Raw genomic sequence first — 18,817 nt, 5'->3', positions numbered from 1 at the left:
TCCTGATTATATCTTATAACTGAATAAATAGTGAAGTTAATTCTGAAGCATCCGGGATAAATTCTGCAGTCTCAATATGTAATACTACTCTTTCAGCATACTGAGAGTCAGTTACTACATTGAGAGGTTCTGAAAAATCCATTAATATCAACAGAATAGCATACAATTCTGATTTTTGAACTGAATTATAAGGACTTTGAACCACTTTACTTAAATTTTCAGATTTGTAACCTGCCTTTCCTTGTTTGTTGGCATCTGTAAAAAATGTACGAACTCCAGATATGGGATTTTTTTTCTGCACAATTCGAGGCAAGGTCCAATCAGCTCTCTTTATAAGATCAATTCTATCGCTTTTGGGATATTTGCTGTTAATTTCACCCAAAAATTACTGCAAGCTCTTTGCCAAGGTTCACTTACTCTCCATAATTTTTCAATGTCCTCCTTAGCTAAAGGTACGACAATTTCTGCTGGGTCTGTTCCTGCTAATTGAAGAAGTCTCAATTTTCCTCTCCAAATCAAGTCAGAGATTTTTTTTCAAATAAGTTTTTAATTTTTTATTTGGTTTATTTGGTAAAAATATCCGTTCGAATATAATATCTTCCCTTTGCATTAATATTCCTGTTGGAGAATGCCTAGAAGGTAAAATAACCAAAATGCAACTCCGCTTTGGATCAATACGATCTATGTGCCCTTCATGTACTTTCTTTTCTACCAAGGCCAATTCTTTCTCAGCTTCAGGTGATAATACTCTGGGACTATTTAAGTTCTTATCACCTTCTAAGGTTTTGAACAAATTATTCAGTTCATCATTTTTTACCCCAACCATAGTTTGTAGATGAGAAATGTCTCCAAATAATCTTTGAAAGTTATTAAGAGTCTGTAGTCTATCTCTTCTAATTTGCACCTTTTGGGGTCTAATTTTTTGTAGTTCTATTTTGTATCCTAAATAATTAATAGAATCTCTTCTTTGTATAGTTTCAGGAGCAATCTGTAATCCCCAGCAAGGCAAAATTTTCTTTACTTCTTCAAACATCCTTTCTAAAGTATCTGCATTTGAGTCAGCTAATAAAACATCATCTATATAATGATAAATTATAGATTTAGGAAATTTTTTATGTACCACATCCAATGGCTGTTGTACAAAATATTGGCACGGAGTTGGGCTATTCGACATTGCCTGTGGAAGAACTCTCCATTGAAATCTTTTAACCTGTTGAGAATTATTATAAGTAGGCACTGTGAAAGCAAATCTTTCTCTATCTTTTTCTTGTAAGGGTATTGAAAAGAAACAGTCTTTTAAATCAATAACTATGAGAGGCCATCCTTTTGATAACAGAGTAGACAAAGGAATTCCAGATTGTAGAGAGTCCATTGGCTGAATTACTTTGTTAATTGCTCTAAGGTCTGTTACCATTTTCCATTTACCAGATTTCTTTTTAATAACAAATACAGGAGAATTCCAAGGGCTGGTTGATTCTTCAATATGCTGAGCATTTAACTGTTCTTCTACCAGCTCTTCTAAAGCCTTGAGTTTCTCTATTGTTAAAGGCCATTGCTGAACCCATACAGGCTTATCTGTTGACCATTTTAAAGGTAGAGCTGTTGGTGTTTTTGAAAGATTATCAGTTGTTGTGCCCTGTTCTTGTATAATATGGATGGCTAGTGAGCACTCATTAGAATAATATCTTCTAATATTTCTCCCAGAAACATGTACTAGTTTATGATTTGTTTCTGAGATTGGAGGGATATTAATCTGAGTATTCCATTATTGTAACAAGTCTCGACCCCACAGGTTCATAGCTATGTTAGCCACATATGGTTTTAATTTTCCTCTCTGTCCTTCTGGACCTATACATTCGAGCCATCTTGCACTCTGTTTCACCTGAGATAATGTCCCAATTCCTAACAGTTGAACGTTTACCTCCTGAAGAGGCCAAGTTGGATGCCAAAATTCTGGCGCAATTATGGTAACATCCACACCTGTGTCTACCAGACCAGACAACAAAACACCATTTATTTTTATTGTTAGTTTTGGTCTTTGTTCATTAATAGAAGTTTGCCAAAAAAATTTCTTTATGTTTTTTCCTGAATTTCCTATTCTCTCTGTTTAATCATCCCGACCAAAATGATTTATTCCAATAGGCATTTGGTTATTTAGTTGCTTTGAGTAGGGGTTTCCTCTACAACCGCAGGAAAGGTTTGAACTAGGTTTACTGTGGGGGCCTGCCTGAGGCCCATCTGGGAGTTTCCCGAACCTTGAGGCAAAGGATTACCCTGTCTGTCCCTTGTTGATCTACATTCGTTGGTCCAGTAAATGTCCTTGCTTTCCACATCCAAAACATCTAACATTTCTCAAACCTTTTGAAATTGCTTCTCCTACCCACATGTCATCATGGTCATAAGCCTCAACATTAACCGTGTCTCTAATTCAATCTTCCAAAGGTGTAGATCTTGCCTTTAATGGCCTGATTATTCTTTTGCATGCTGCATTTGCGTTCTCAAAGGCCAAAGATTCAATTATTATCTGACTAGCCTCTGAATTTGGGACCATTCTCTGTACTGCTGAAGTCAATCTTTGTAAGAAATCTGTGAAAGATTCTTTTGGGCCCTGTGTAACCTTTGTAAATGACTCTTTTTTTTCCTGGTTCCTCAACTCTGTCCCATGCATTCAAGGCTGCCGTTCAACATAAAATTAGGGTTTGGACATCATATAAACATTGTGTTTGTACTGAAGAGTATTGGCCTTCTCCAATAAGCTTATCCTGGCAGACTTGTATTCCTTTATCCCTCCACTGTTTTTCTATATTTTTAGCCTCATTATTGAACCACATTTTCCACTGGAGATTTTGTCCGGGTTCAAGAAAAGCCTGTGCCAAATCCCGTCAGTCCTTTGGTAGAATCCTATTACAAGTTGACCAGGTGTTTAACATTTGCTCTTCACACCTGAGTTCTGCATTGTGGGCAAGGCTTGAATATGCACAAACAGGAGGGAAGGAACTTCGTGGTGTTTAGAATATTGGCAAGGTGTGAAGGCAAAAAAGGTGCAGAATTTTTGTATCAAACCCAATTGTTTCATCGAGCTGAGGGCAGAGTGTATGATGGGAAGAAAGAAAGATACAACTACAGAGGAAAGGAAATGATAGGACCAATAAGGAGAACTTGAATTGCACTGAATAAGAAGAGATGATCATTCAGCAGTGCCTTGCTTACCCATTAATGCTGAAAAGTTCAACATTTAACATCACCTGTCGCATATTTAATCTGACACCAGCTCTGAACCTGAGAGTTATTTTTAATTTGATGTTTGCAAATGAATAAAATATATTTTGATCACTCTTCCCTACTTCCTCCCCTCTAACTCCTCACATTTCCCTTCCTACCACCAATCCCCACCAATTTCATGTACCCATTTAAAAACCTAGAGTCTCTTTATTGCAGCCAGTATGTGCATGGGTGTAGGACCATTCACTGGAACATGGACAGTCAATGAGAAGCTGGACCCCAGGAATACCAACTCTCCCTCTCCCATTACCCCTCTGTTAATATTGGTGAATGTAGTTTGAGGTTTAAAGTCTAGGGGCCACTCAGTGGTGCTGTGTAATTGGGGTAGCAGACACCATCCTAGTTCAGCTAGGGCAAGGTGTGACTTCTGACCACACCAATGAATCCTCCATTAGGCTAACAGGCTCTTGCTTCATTTACCCAGAAGTCATATGCCAAAGAGCCTGAGATGAGGATTTTCAGTAGGGTGCACAAACTCTCAGCACAGGCATTGATCAGATAGTATTAGAATCCCATCAGGTAGAGGGAGTGAAGAGTTCCCTTGGAGTGCACCAGGGCCTCAGGTGCAAGCCTTCAGATGGCTTAAGATCACAGCAGTTAGGATGGTGATTACTGTAGAATAAGTGCACAGCTTAATCAGAGTGAACAGTACTCACATGCTCCTTTTGTTGTCAAGATACACTTTAATAAATTGCTCAATATATACTCCTGGGTATCAGCTGGTACTGTGTTGTGTGGTATGAAATGTTGAGGAAAGATATGGACTGAAGCTGATAGTTTGAATAACACTCTTCTCTCTTTATTATAAAATGCATCTGGGAATAGGAATGTTTATAAATGTTTGAATATGCAGCTATAAGCCTGTGAATGGAATGTTGCATTACATACAGGTCAAGCCTTCTCATGTCTACATGGGAATAAGCAGGTGTGTGGTTAGAGTGACTGTCTAGAAGCTCTGGTGTGTTTCCTCCTTTCACCTCCACAAGCCACACAGACATTCAACTCCGAGCCTTCCCAGATAAGTGAATTGAACTTGGTCTCATGCTGAGAATATAAACAAACTCAAACTAACTCTAGCATCCCAGGTCTCATAGGGTTCTAGTAAGGTGCTTCATCTTGGGCCCACCTTACTGATATCATTGCTAGGAGCATGGAAGCCCCTGAGAAGGGATAACAGATGTCTGCTTTGAATCCTAGGACCACTGACTACTATGTTTTATAGTGTGCAGGAAGCCTGAGGTCTGGTGCTTCCTTTTCAGTCGCTCCAATCTACAGGCTCTGACAGCCATTCCTGTTGTGTGTGTCAGTGGTGTGGCATTGGGGTTCCTTGATCACCATATTAGGCCAGCTCCAGCTGTGGAACCCTGTACTCACAAGCTCTAGAAAACTTTTCTGTGCTTCTACTTCCCCCCAACTGGTATGGCCTGAGCATATGGACTGAGGGAAAAGGACAAACCAGAAAACTCTGCCATGTCAGCATTACTCAGCTACCTAACAATGTGAGGGCCACTGTGCTCAGCCATTCCAGGGCTGCTCAAGGAGTTTGGCATCAAGAACAGCGACATCTTAAAAAGTAATGTCAAGCAGTCACCCACACAGGTGTCCTCCAGGCTCCTGGGATTCCCATGCCTCCCCCTAAGATTTGTTCAATCTTACAGCTTCATCCAGCATTCCTATGCTCTGTGAGGAAAGTGCTCTGTTCTCTAACATCCTATTCTCCAGCTGAAGACCAAAAACTAAAATGACTTTCCATATGCAGAGCTTTACCTATGATTGTGAGAACTATAGCTGTCCAGAAAGCCACTGAGTAAACTTTAAAGTAACACTGGCACCAGGGTGGATGAGTACCTATCAAAAGCCCACATGCCAATACCATCCTCATCCTGTACTCAGGACTATAATCACCTCTGAACGACCTCATCTCCAAATCCATCACATTGGAGGTTATGGATTCTGATGAATTTAGGAGCACACAAACATTCCTTTTCTAACACCCTAGTATAAATCATGTGGCCCAAGATATGTCATGACACTCTTGGCTGTTTCCTTTGCTTTCTTATGATTATAGTTCATTGCCTTACAAAAGACATGAGATGATTTCTAGCAGGACTATCTATGCCCCAACCTGTAGTGGGTAGCCATTCCAGCTTTGATCTGGAAGTTCCAACCCCCATTGAGGCTTCGGTAACTGTCACTCCCACAAGGTGGGGTCAAGAGAGGACCCTGAAGACCCAAGATCCAGATGAGCCAGCTCTCTTGGTTCCTGGACCCTGGACGCTGGAGGTAGACCAAGCAGAGTTCTCCAGAGAACAACGCCAGACTGTGCTACACCTTTCCCAGGCCCTGTAACCAATCCCTTTACTTATAAGTTATCCCACAAAATATACCTCCCTTTTAACTACAAGGAATGGCCTTAATAATTTTACCAATACCAAACTCTCCTACTTCCACCACTGTGTAGACAATAGGGGATATGTTCTTGGTGCTAGACCAATGAGCAAGATCACCTTTTAGGCTGTAAGGGCTGAGGACATGATCCCTGAAACACACTGCCCAGCACGTCTAGTCTAATTGTGGGCTCTAAGTTCAGTGGTAGACTCTGTCTTAAAAAGTAAGATAGAGACAACACACAGACACACAAAGGCAAACCAACCAAACAAAAAGTCTGCAGACAGAGCGGGAGCCAATATTCATAACCACACAGGAGAGTAGCAGCCACTGATATCTGTAAGTTTGGCAAATAGGATGATATGGTAGGAACAGGCACTGTGTGAAATGTTTAGCTCTAGAACATGGGTTCTTCTTCAGGACATATGCAGGGGTCCACCAAGTCAGTAATACTCCTAGGATCTCAAAGTCAACCACACAGACACAAGACTTACAGTAAAGCATAGTGTTTATTAAGCAAAATGTACCTTATTTTGAGCAGATATTAATTTCTCACAATTGGATACCTATTTCACATATGTTACCCAATGTAACAGGGCTCTAGGGCTACAGAAGGGAGGTGGGAATAAATCAAGATTAAGACCCCAGAATTTGGGAAAAGGATATGGTGGAATGAATTTTCGATATTGCAAACTTATGTGGCATTTTTTATTTTGGCTAAAATTCCCTGAAAATATGTCCATTGAAGTCAGCTTGCCACATGAAATAGCTTGGGGCAAGCAGGGGCCAGTGAATACTTGTTATCACACCCAAAGTGGGATGTGACAGTTTGCTTCTGTAGCATCATTTCCAATAAACTGATTATGCTTTAAAAATAATTAGAAAATCAATTGGTGAACAGAGAAAAAAATAACCCACCCTCCCTCTCCCATAAAGGGACTCTGCCCATTTTGTATGTCCCTTTCCCACACAGACCATCTGGTGGTCTGTCTTCTGCCTCATCTTCCCCTCATGGATGAGGATCAATGTTCACTTCAGCCTGAAAACGACAAGAATTTCCTTGACCAGGCTGAATCAAGTGTGGCCCATTCTCTCTTCGGGGGTTAGAAGAGGCAAGCTGAAAAAAAAAAGAGGGGGAGGATGATAGAGTAAAATATTGTGTTATACTTCTTTGGCCCATTTTGTGCCTATGGAAGGATCCTTTTATTTCAAGCTAGAGAGCAATTGACAAATTCTTTTGCAGTAGGGGCTTACAGGGTGATTGTAGGAGAGAGAGAGAACTGGGAAAGACATGAGGCCTGTACCATTTTTTCTTCCAGCTGCTTCTTGGCTTAACGGCAGTCCTGAGACATCAAAATTCCCTTTTAAGCTGAAGAAGCATGTGTGTCTGCCCCTCAACTTTTCTGCAACCAGGCCTAGCCAAAGTCCACCTTTAGGCTTGGACTTGCATTTCTACATTTCCAGAGTGGAAGAAGAGTTGTCAGCTCCCACCAGGGAGTGGAGGAGGAGAACAAGCACAAAGGCAATGTTACAAAGATGTCTATTGTAGGACTCTTTTTTTGAATATTTTGAAATAAATTATGACTCAGTAAGTGGAATCTAATGAGGTGAAAAAATAAGAATAAGAAAAAAATCGAGTAGGTATTGGGCTCTAATCTGGGCAGACAGCTAAAGACCTAGGCAGTCAGAGCAGGAATGACCAGAAGGCAGAGAGCTGATTCAGAGTGTGGCCTCACAGTGAAGCCCTTAATGTTCCTACTTTTCTTCTCTTAAAATGAGCTATCTGAAACCCTATCCTCACTGGCCTGTACTATCAAATCAACTTGGTGACAACTCTGACTATAAGGACCCCATTCAAGGGTGTTGTTGTCTTGGTAAAAGGCAAGAAGTGGGGTACTACTAAAGTCTACTTTGCTAAAAGCCCCATCAGATCATTTGCTCATTTTGATCTCTATATATAGTCAGTCCCTCATCGGGACCCAATTTCTAATGACACTGATGGTTGAGTTGGTCAAGGAATGTGTTTGAAAATATCATACATTAAGCTAGTTAGAATTTCTAAACATTTAGAATGTCTAACCATCCTTTTGATTACTCTCTTTGTTTATGGTAGATTGTGTTGTAGGATGAAAACACTTTTGTATGGGTTATTAATTTGTCAGATTTTATAGTTCTGCTCCTCATAGGGCTAGCTGGTCTTAACATGAGGAGCTAATTCTTCTGTATTATTGTCATCTGGACCAGCTTTCATACTGCAATCCCAGCCCCAACAGATGGCCCCCAAGTATGTCTGCCCTGTCTAACATAAGGCACCTCATAGATGCTTTACGTTAAAGCACATTCAGCAAAGTGAACTTTAGGGATTTTCTCAGTATAATGAGACACACCCAAGGTAGGACCTAGACTGTATTGCAGGATCATAAGATCTGTAAGTCCAGAAAGCAATCTGGACTCAGCAATGTGTTTGGCATTAAAAATGAGTTGTGTCTCACTTTGATTAGGTAATCTATGCTGTGGAAGACTGAAAGTTGTCTGTAAAGCCAAGGGTTGTTGACCCTTAATAAATGATGAGGTTCTGTAATGTGGCTCATGACATTGTGAAAATTATTATTTCATCCATAGCTGCATGAAATTTTCTGAGATCCCCAGTCCTGGTATGTTTGAGTCAAGACTTTCAGATGATTGGGGATCACTTACATGTGACATTGCTAATGGGTGTTGTATACTTGCAGATGGGTGACTTGACACTGCTGCTACTGAGTGATTGGTTGCTGCCAGAGGTTGATATGTCTCTGCTACTGGTTGATGTGGCACTGGTGTTGTTTGACGTGACCTTACCAATGGGCGATACAGCAGTGGAGGAGTATGATCGGCATTATCATCACAAACTCTGCAAAAGAAGAAATTTGGATCAGTGACATAGGTCAAAGAATGATGGACCATGAGAAATTCTCCTGGTCTTGAGTGGTGCACATTTGTTTTCAGTATAAGAGCTTGCCAATGTAAAAGGAACACAGATGCTGAGATAAATTACAGTCAAGTCACTTGTCTCACCTGGTTTCTTTTGTGTCACATAAATAGTTTCACCATGCCTGTGCTCTCTGTGGCCTTGTATATGCCATTCCATCTGGCTAAAAATGACTACCTCAGGGATCTGGTGGCTGAGTAATACCTACCAGCAAGGCATATTTCCTAACATCAAGTCCAGAGCTCTTCCACAAACAAAAGTTCTGGCAATTCAGGGAATGATATGGATTGCAAAGCCTTACCAAAGACCCTGAATCTTCATTTTAATCCTTTTTAAGGTAGGCTCTGATGATGAGAAACATTACAAAACATGACACTGACCTACTTCACCACATGTAAGGGCAGATGGAAATCCCCATAGCTTTTTGAGACTCTGCCTCAGTAAGAAAGCATTCATTTAAAAGCACTTATTGGATCTTAAGTACATGCTAAGAAGAGTGTTTTCTCTCTGGTATTTGAAGTGAGAGACATTATAATTGGGCTAGAATGTATGTATGCCTTCATACTATATGATCCATGTTCAGCCTTTATATGCTGTTGCCTGTTCACAGAATGTAAAAAACATCTACTTCCATGGTTTTTATGGTCAATGCTTTTATTCCAGAGAAGCTGAAAAATGGACATGTAATTCTGAAGTTACTCAGCTGTGGTCACTAAAGACTTCTCTGCAAACACCCTGTGCTGAGAGTCTGGGCTTGAGCAATGAAGCCCAAATGATTTCAAGGTTTATATGTGAAATCTCTAGCTTTTAGGGTGTCTTATCTAGCCTTTCTGTGTGGAAGACCCTCCATTTTATCAACAGATACTGAAATAGGCTCTATATAGGCAAGAACAGGGGAAAAGAAATGGCCTCCCCCCTTTTCCCCAATCCATCTGTCTTTTACCTCTGTGTCTCACTTCGTGGTTGTGCAGAGTTATTTCCAAAGGAATTAATGGGAAATCGTCTCAGGTTATTAGTAACGGTTACCACCTGCACAAAACCAACAGTTATTGTCAAACGATACAGTATGCCATTCATCCCCTTATCAACATCTTAGGCTCTGACTACTCCTGTACCTGATCTCGTGGCCGATACACCCGATTTTCTTGTCTTTGCCCCATCTGTTGCTGTGCCATCGGTCGTTCGTACGGTAAATTGCGAAGCATCTCAATACGTTGAGCCAACTCATATTCACATTGTTCTCGTTCCCTTTCCTGCAGGTATTGATGCATCAGAAACAAATATAAAAATACTTTGATGTCTGAAAAAGCACCCCTGCTAGAAATGAACAACCTTCAAATGAATCTGAAAATAATGGAAGTCTGGTCTGTGTTGGTACTGGGCTATAGGAACTACTGGCTACTTTGGCAGTACACTAGTCACAGATATGTGTGGGAGGCCAACTCCCACATTTTAAAAGATTCCTATGAGGAGGAAAGCATGTTCAGATCTTACTAGGAAACCTTTGTTGGTCTCTACAGACATGCCATTGGGTTACAGACTTTTGAGAATCCAGAACACCTGCACAAGCATGTGCATGTCATTGAGCCTGTATACAGATCTACTTATTACAGATATTTTTAATTCTTTGGGGCAACTCAATTGCAGCATATGGGGTAGGCTGAGCCAAGTAAAGGAGCCAATCAAACTTTTTATGCAAGTGTAATTTCATTTCCGTTATAAAAAGTAAAATGAACATTCCATACCTCTTCTTCAATATCTCTGTAAGAAGTTGGTTCCTCATGGAAGGATCTACTTATACTCAAATCATAGACCTGTGTCCTCACCCGTGGGCCACAGAGTTGGGCAAACCTTTCTCCCAAAAGTGGACGCCGGAAGTGACATGGTCTTCTTGGCTGTAATTGGAAGGACACAAAATTACAAAGGTCTTGCTTTAGTTAATGGTTTTCCTTAGTGCACAGAACACAGTGAACATGGAAAAGTGTTTTTCACCCAAGCCCAAACATTAAGAAGTTGCACTGGCCCCTGCTAAGACGTGGCTGGGCTCTCCTCAGCTCCTGTACACAGCCAGATTGCAGAACCATCACTTATTATTTTAGGAATTTTAAATCATAACTGCATTAAGAGTTTAATTTTGTCTTAATCCAAAAAAGAAGAAAAAACCAAAAACATTTTAGCATAAGGAATGTTAGTTAGTTTGTTTTTTTGAGAAAGAGTTTGTGTAGTTTTGGTGCCTGTCTTGGAACTCAGTCTGTAGACCAGGCTGGTCTCAAACTCATAGAGATCTGTTTGGTTCTGCCTCCAATGTGCTGGGATTAAAGGGGTGCACTACTGCCGTCCGGCTTCTTTTTTTTTGGGGGGGGGGAGCGGTACAGGCATTTTTTAAAGGGTAAATGTATTCACATAGATTTCCTAAATAGTTCAAAGAAATTTCATGGTACTCCAGAAATCCCTGAAAGGCAAGAAGGCCTTTTCAAAAATGGAGACATTGAGGCGCAGAAATTTGCCATTGTCACACTACTGGGACTAAACAGAAATGCCTGTGTTTTAGCTTTTCATTTTATGAAGATTACTTTGGTCATTGCAGAAGGAGATCTGATCTTTGAGTCCGTAATAGGTACATACCATTCTACATTACTGATACAAAGCTCATTTCCTAGCTTGTTCATCCTGTACATTTAAGAATTCTGTCTAGTATAAAAAAATGATTATCAAAATCCATGGTTATGTCCACAGTCTCAAGGATAGAAGATCAGAAGAGGAGAAACCTAGCTCGCTGTGGTATGTGCTGAGGGCAAGGGTGGGATGAGTTGTCAAGAAAGCTGTCTTTTCTTGAGATGGTTAGCATTGCCTCACAACTGATGAAAAGCAGGACCCTTGGAAATGCTGCATTTTCAGAGCAGCTCAATTTCCCACTTACTTCAAATTTTCTCAGAAGTATTTAACATCCTTGTATATTTAACAGGATGAGAACCACAGGAGTTTGGTGTACCTTAGAGAACATCCAACCTCCCTGTTTGTAAAGGTTCAAGGGTTCTCATCTGTTTCTGAAAAGCTAGTACATCACAGTTATATATGTTTTTGAAAAATGGAGATCATGCTTTTTATAAAGCACACCTGAGCAAACAGTAAATTTAAGCTCAATGATGTTAGAGGTCCAAACAAAAAGAAAAATGAATTTTGAAAGACTTTCAGATGTACCTCAGTTACAACAGTGGCTGGCAAATCTCTGCGCACCCTAGGTTCCACCAATGCCTTTGGGTGCACAGGCCGTACTACTGTGCTTGTACACTTTGGGGCTGTCTTAACTATCTTTTGATGTTCTTGTCCTTGGTCCACGATGGGTTCTTGGATTTTAGGGTCTTTGTTAACTTCAATTTGTTCTAGTATCACACAGGAATCTTCATGTGAAGGACCAGGCACTTCATGAATAACACGGTCTTCGGGATTAGAGCGCATTGCCTCTTCCAAGGGTTTCTTCACATTCTCATTACTGCATTCTCTTTGTTCTGGAGAAGCCTGTTCTTCCTCGCTGTCACTGAGAAGAAATTCTGGAGATACTTCAAATTCTTTGTCCATGGGATCTTGAAAGTACTTTGGATCTATCATAGAGCCTTGTTCAAATGTAGAAGCTGAGGAAGGAAGCACAAAGGAGAGCATGAATATACTGGTAAAATATGCCAGCTTTATACAACAGGACAGTATGGATTAATTTTATGATTAAGAATGAGATGTGCCAGGTACTAGGAATCATTTGGATAACAGTAGTTTAAAACCCATTCATATTTGAAAGTAAAAGACAAGTAAAGTATGTCTGAATTTCTGTCCATGTCCCAGTTTACACTGGGGCTTAAATCCAGCCCAGTTGTTAGTAACCTTCCAAGCAAACTTAAAGTTCCACAGAAAACTTTTGGGAAAATGTTTGTAGTAAGGTTATTCACAATTGGCAAAATCCTGAAAGCAACCCAGATGTCCTTCCACTGGTGGATAGACTAAAATCCTGTAGTATATTCATAAAGTACAATAAAATGAAGTGGATCATTGTTTCCTCTTGTGACATGGAAAGTTTCAACTGTACATTTCTAAATGAAAGAAGCCAGATGGAAAAGGCTTCCCATTAGGAATAGGCAGGAAACCCAGTGGTGTTTTGCTTATGTAATGTGTGGTTTTAGGGGGATCAGAATAAAATAGTTAAAATTTTCTCTCTTTTGTTCATTTTTCTCTATACTTTTCTTTCAACCCAAATTATTTTATTTTTTGTGACAGGATCTCATGAATTCCAGGATGGCCTTGAACTCACTGTGTAGCCAAGAATGGCCTTAAACTCTGGGTCTTTCTACCTCTATCTTCTGAGTACTGCATTGAAATTTTCTTCTAAGTCCAAAATTATTTTAAAATGGAAAAAAAATACAAAATGTAAACATCAGAATCAGGCAGATTGACCCACAATGCACCTCCCAACTGCTCTGTGCAACTTGAGGATGCACAACTCACCACAATGCTATGGATATAAGCAAATAGCCCGTCAACCATTATATTAGTTTTAGATTATCCATTTTAGTCATTTTGGAAAACTCTAGTTTCTTGATAATTTCAGTGTTCAGAATTTAGACTAAACTCTTGTACTATCAACCACTTCCAAATAACTTTTGAACTTTAACAGTATATTTGCAATTTTCTCGTACCAAACGAAGAAACTCAAATATCAGTAAGCCGTAGCAATAGACCCAGAAGTTTCTCAATTTCAACATTTGTTGCTAGATATCTTGATGTGCTCTTTTGACTGGAAAGGACAGCTGTGAGAGCTGATAAGATTTGTCCACAGTTGGTTTAACAGTAATGAATATAATTCCTCAGAACAAACCTACAAGGTAAATCTAGACATGTAGGTTATAAGCAATCATTGCTCATGTAAATGTAAGAAATAGTCACACACACACACACACACACACACACACACACACACACATACAAACACACCCCTGTGCTGTTTTCAATGGATAGTTTGAAATAGAGCTGTGAAACTTACAGAAATAATGGAAGTATTATTACTAAAAACTATTTAAACATTAAAACTACTTCTTGAACTGAAAAAAATAGAATAAAATAAAAGATTAACCACAATACCTGAAAATTCCACAATACAAATCTCTACAATAACATGGTAAATGGCTACCCGTCTTTTTCTCAAGTATTTCAGTTTTTTCTGTACAATTGTGCAATTAGTACTTTATTGAAACACATAAAAGGAACAGCAGTATTTTTGAAGGATTAACCTATTTGCCTCTCCTCCTATTAAAATTTTCTAGCAAAGCACATGCCTGTGTTTCTGTCATCCCAGCACTCAGGAGTAGAGGTAAAAGGATTGTGATGACTTCTAAGACAGGGTGAATTATACATCAAGACTCTGTCTCAAAACATCAACAAAAAACACTAAAAGCATGTTCCTGCAATAGACTAGACTACATGGACACAAATGATAAAACATTATTTCTCCAAGGACAGGTCTATCACAACATTTGTAGTATTAAAATAAAAAACAACTGAATAATACTAATTCATCAGAAAGGAGGAAAGTCTGCACATTTCTTGCTTGGATTTATAAAATGTGTAAGAGCCTTGATTGCTTGAATCTATGAGAAGATTCTTACTTTATTGCTCTGAAATCATCATCTGAAAAAATTCACAGAAAAATGAGCAATGTTGGACTTGACATCTGTGATTTCACACCATTATAAACCAGACACTATCTTTATTTTAAACCTTGCAACCACCTCAAATGTCATCCCATTTATTTAGTCCACATCCAAATAGCTGGTTGTACCTACCTGGTGAAAACGATGCTGCTGAAAATTCTATGGATGAAACGCTTGTGGTCGTGCTCTCGCTTGTATCTAGACTTATTATTGTGCATGTACTTGATTGAGACGGTGGCCTAATCTGAACTAATTCAAGTGGAATTTGTTGAGTGGCCGGTTGAATATCCATAATCTCAACCTGAATTTCCAAAAGAAGATAACACATTTCACTAACCAGATAGAATAAGACACAAATAAATGGAAACACAAGCAAGAACCCAAACTTATTTTTTTATAATTTTAAATATACTTCAATCAAATAAAAGCCAACACAACATCCCACATATATCCTTTAAAATATTGTTGTAAGGTACTAAGCTTCAACATCTTTTGGATAGTAGCCACTGGTGGGTTTTCCAGAATTCCTGCACATGGAAAGTATGCTTCAAGCAAGTGAAAGCCAAGTAAGAGATGATTAATGTTTTAGGTTGATTAAATGGGATGATATCAGTAAGAGTATTTTGGCTGTAGTAAGGTATCCATTGCTGTCAGTTCCCCTTAGGCTGCTCGTGTTTTAGTCAAATGCTAATTTTAACCACTCATGGATGCTCAACTTAGAATCAGGCTAGTTACCAAGAAATTAGCCTTAAATAGAAAATTCTCTAAAATTAACATGCAATTTGGTGGGGACTGGTGAGATTTCTCAGTGCTCAAGCACACTGGCTGCTCTTCTACAGGACCTGGGATTGATTCCCACCAACCACATGGCGGCTCATGACCATATGGTAAATGGGAGTTTTTGCTCTCTGTGGAAACCCAGCATTGCAAGAGTGAACAGAGCAGTCTGTTCTTCAGCACTGTAAGGGTATATAAAACAGGCTACCATCAGCTTAGAATGTACTAAAAATGAAAATTAAAAGAACTGTTTCTATAAATAATGTGTATATGTGTGTGTACACATGTGTATGTGAAGGTGCTTGTGCACATGTGTACTTGTATTTGGAAGCTACATGACAAGCATAGGTGTTGAGTCTCTCACACTATCCAAGCAAGCCTTGATAAACTTGTATTTGTTACAAGGTCTCACTTTTTAGGCCAGGTTCTACTGGAACTCAATATGTAGCACAATCTGGCCTGAAATTTGCAGCCATCCTCCTACCTCATTGCCCCAATTTCTAGCCTTACAGGCATAAGTCAAGATGCCCAACTTTCAAACTTTCTTTACAAAATACAAAAAATAAACATTTTCTATGATGTCTGAAAAGGAGTTTAGCTTGATTTTTTTTTTTAAGATATCACAGGGACTATTCTAAGCATGGCCATTTCTTACAGAAAGAAAAAAAAAACATATTATAGGACACTGCCATACTCACAAGACAGTTACTAAAATGAAAGTCTTTCTATGTTGGCAACACATATTAACTAAATAATAGAATTACAAGTATAAAGGTCCATGGTTTTACTTAACGGCTGTCAATGTACATACTTCATTAGCTGATACAGGATGTTTTGTTTTCAAATATTTAGCCTTGCGATTCCTTTGATTTCCCTTCCTCTTGCGTCGTTTTCGAAACCTTAATATAAAATCATAAAGAAATCATTATCAAAATGTGTTTTGTGTACTGGCCAGGAAGCTTCCTCTCTGCTGGCTAGCTTTCAAAGTACTGGAAGGGTTATTTAGGCTGATGGAGGAAAAAGTCATCAGTGGTCTTACCAGCTGTGAACATTGTGATCAACAATAATGACTGGCATGGCAAGATATGCACATGTTTTCAATAGTGGCATGAATGCTATGGGGACAAACAACCCATTTCGGAATGGATTGAAGGACCCACCACAGGAGGAAGAACAGATGACTAGCACCATAAATCTGACAAAGGACACAAGGCTGAGGAGCTCACCAGCCGTTAGGGTGAATCAACTTGCCATTATTTTGCTAAATAACATAGTATCAAACTGTCCTCTAAATTAATATCTTTATGCCCATGGATTAGTATAGCTCTCGGAACGCATCAAAGAAGTTTCTTTGTGCAGTATTCAGTGGTTAACATAGAAACTCACAACTGGTCAAAGTGCAGAGAATAAGTGTTACTGCAGTGTTTAGTCCTACATGGTAAATCTATGATTCCCTGCCACACAAGGTTTAGGGACTATTGCAGAAGATAGGTCAAGAAGACTGTAAGACCAGAGATCAAGGATGAAACAGTGTCATCTTGACCATGACAGGATCACTGCATTCATAAACTCATGGGAGTGGTATGGCCTGCATGAGATCTATGTAAGATCAGGTCAGTCAACATTCCAGAATGGAGTGGGGAGGGGCTCATAAGCCTCTATCCCTAATTTGGGAAGCTGTTGACAGTTGGTGTTTTCTGGGGAAGGAAGCATCAATTTTACTTAAGAGTATGACCATTGGTAGGCTGAACAAGTTTTAGTGGACAGCCCCAAATCCATGAGTATGTAGCCAGCACAAACCAGACTAAGTAGAATATGTAAAAAAAAAAAAGAGGCCAAGAAGTTGGAAGGGGTAGGGGTGGAATATGAGGGAATAGATCTAGGAAGAATTAGAAAGAGAAGCTGGAGGTGAGTATTATTTAAATATATCATGTGAAATTCTCAATGAATTAATAAGGATATTATATTAAAAATCTGTTTTATATGATAGATAAATATGGAAATGTCATAATGCAAATCCATTACTTTGTATGCTTAACTTTAAAATGTACTGTGTCTTAGGATTAGAAGTATGATTCAGTGGAAGAACATTTAGCCAATATGTGTAAAAGCCTGGTTATCCCTAACATTCTAAAACACACAGACACAAAAAAAAGGGTTTAGTTTGAGAGGACAAACAGAAAAATTCCATCACTCCAAAATATAAGAGGATGAATTATGTTAATAAATATGACTTTAAAAAACAAAAACAAACAAACAAAATAACCTAACAGTAAATGCGGTAAATGACACCTTGGAAATTCTGAGTGCATTTAGAGGAGATAAAATAGAAAAAAAGCCGGGCGGTGGTGGCGCACGCCTTTAATCCCAGCACTCGGGAGGCAGAGCCAGGCGAATCTCTGTGAGTTCGAGGCCAGCCTGGGCTACCAAGTGAGTTCCAGGAAAGGCGCAAAACTACACAGAGAAACCCTGCCTCGAAAAACCGGGAAAAAAAAATAGAAAAAAAAAGCCAGTTAATGAGTTATTGGATGCACATCCATATATGATTTGGACATAAAATGTTTAATAATTACTGGGTGGTTTTTTTTTTTTTGATTTTTTGAGACAGGATTTCTCTGTGTAGCTTTGGAGCCTTTCCTGGAACTCACTCTGCAGCCCAGGCTGGCTTCGAACTCACAGAGATCCACCTGCCTCTGCCTCCTGAGTGCTGGGATTAAAGGTGTGCACCACCACACCTGGCTAATAATTACTCTTACTGGTTTGATTTCCAGTGTGAAGTAATTTAAACATAAACAATGTCATGTATTATTTATAATATCTAAATACTTAAAGAAAATTCTAAGACAGCAAACACACACATATAACACACACACACATATGTGTGTGTGTGAGATATGTATTTGTGTGTGTGTATACACACATACATGTTGATTTTCTTTTGGAGGCAGGATCTCAATGTATCCCAGACTAGCCTTAAACTCAGTGTGTGTGTGTGTGTGTGTGTGTGTGTGTGTGTGTGTGTGTGTGTGTATACACACATACATGTTGATTTTCTTTTGGAGGCAGGATCTCAGTGTATCCCAGACTAGCCTTAAACTCAGTATGTTACCAAAGAATACCTTACAATTGTAATCTGGGCGTGGGAGGGATGACTCAGCAGTTAAGAATACTGACTGCTCTTTCAGAGGGCTTGGGGTTCATTTCCCAGCACCCATGTGGCAGCTCACAGCTGTCTGTAACTCCACTTCCCTGGTATCTCACACCCCACTCTGGCCTCCATGGCACTGCATACATGTGCTGCACAGACATACATGCAGGCAAAGCACCAGACACATATATTTTTTTTAAATTGATCTGTCTGCTCCCACCTCTGGAGTCTGATATTATAGGCATGTACTACTAACTACTCCAGGTCTATGCTTTATCAACTGAACTATTTTCCCAGCCCTAGAGCTTTTTTTTACATCAAATTTACATTTCATACAATTCAATTAAAGCTTTTAATTCAATGATTTTGAGCACATTCAAATCATACAATTATTGGAGTAATTTTAGTTCCCTTGAGGGTTTTAGTCCTTTTGTCTTTACATATTTATTTATATGCTTGCTGGTGACTGAACTCAGGACTTTGCAGTTCCTGGGCAAAGCTCTAAGACAAATCTCCAACCCCTAGAGAATTTAAGAACATTTTCTTATCTAAGAAAAA

At 39.3% G+C, this 18,817-nt stretch overlaps 1 protein-coding gene across 1 annotated transcript in view; it reads right to left on the bottom strand.

Moving 5' to 3' along the window:
* Positions 1-6,679: 6,679 nt before the first annotated feature.
* The window catches only part of LOC131900004 (uncharacterized), a 36,050-nt gene continuing 23,912 nt past the window's right edge, over positions 6,680-18,817 (bottom strand). The window contains exons 11-18 of the mRNA XM_059251463.1: positions 15,923-16,010; positions 14,467-14,635; positions 11,840-12,270; positions 10,384-10,533; positions 9,754-9,891; positions 9,582-9,667; positions 8,368-8,560; positions 6,680-6,787 (exon numbers count right to left, since the gene is read on the bottom strand). Coding sequence (XP_059107446.1) covers positions 6,680-6,787; positions 8,368-8,560; positions 9,582-9,667; positions 9,754-9,891; positions 10,384-10,533; positions 11,840-12,270; positions 14,467-14,635; positions 15,923-16,010 — 1,363 coding nt within the window. The remainder of the gene's footprint in view (positions 6,788-8,367; positions 8,561-9,581; positions 9,668-9,753; positions 9,892-10,383; positions 10,534-11,839; positions 12,271-14,466; positions 14,636-15,922; positions 16,011-18,817) is intronic.

The sequence above is a fragment of the Peromyscus eremicus genome, chromosome X, assembly GCF_949786415.1.
Source record: "Peromyscus eremicus chromosome X, PerEre_H2_v1, whole genome shotgun sequence".
Lineage (NCBI taxonomy): Eukaryota > Metazoa > Chordata > Mammalia > Rodentia > Cricetidae > Peromyscus > Peromyscus eremicus.
This window is presented reverse-complemented; position numbering and strand designations above follow the sequence as displayed.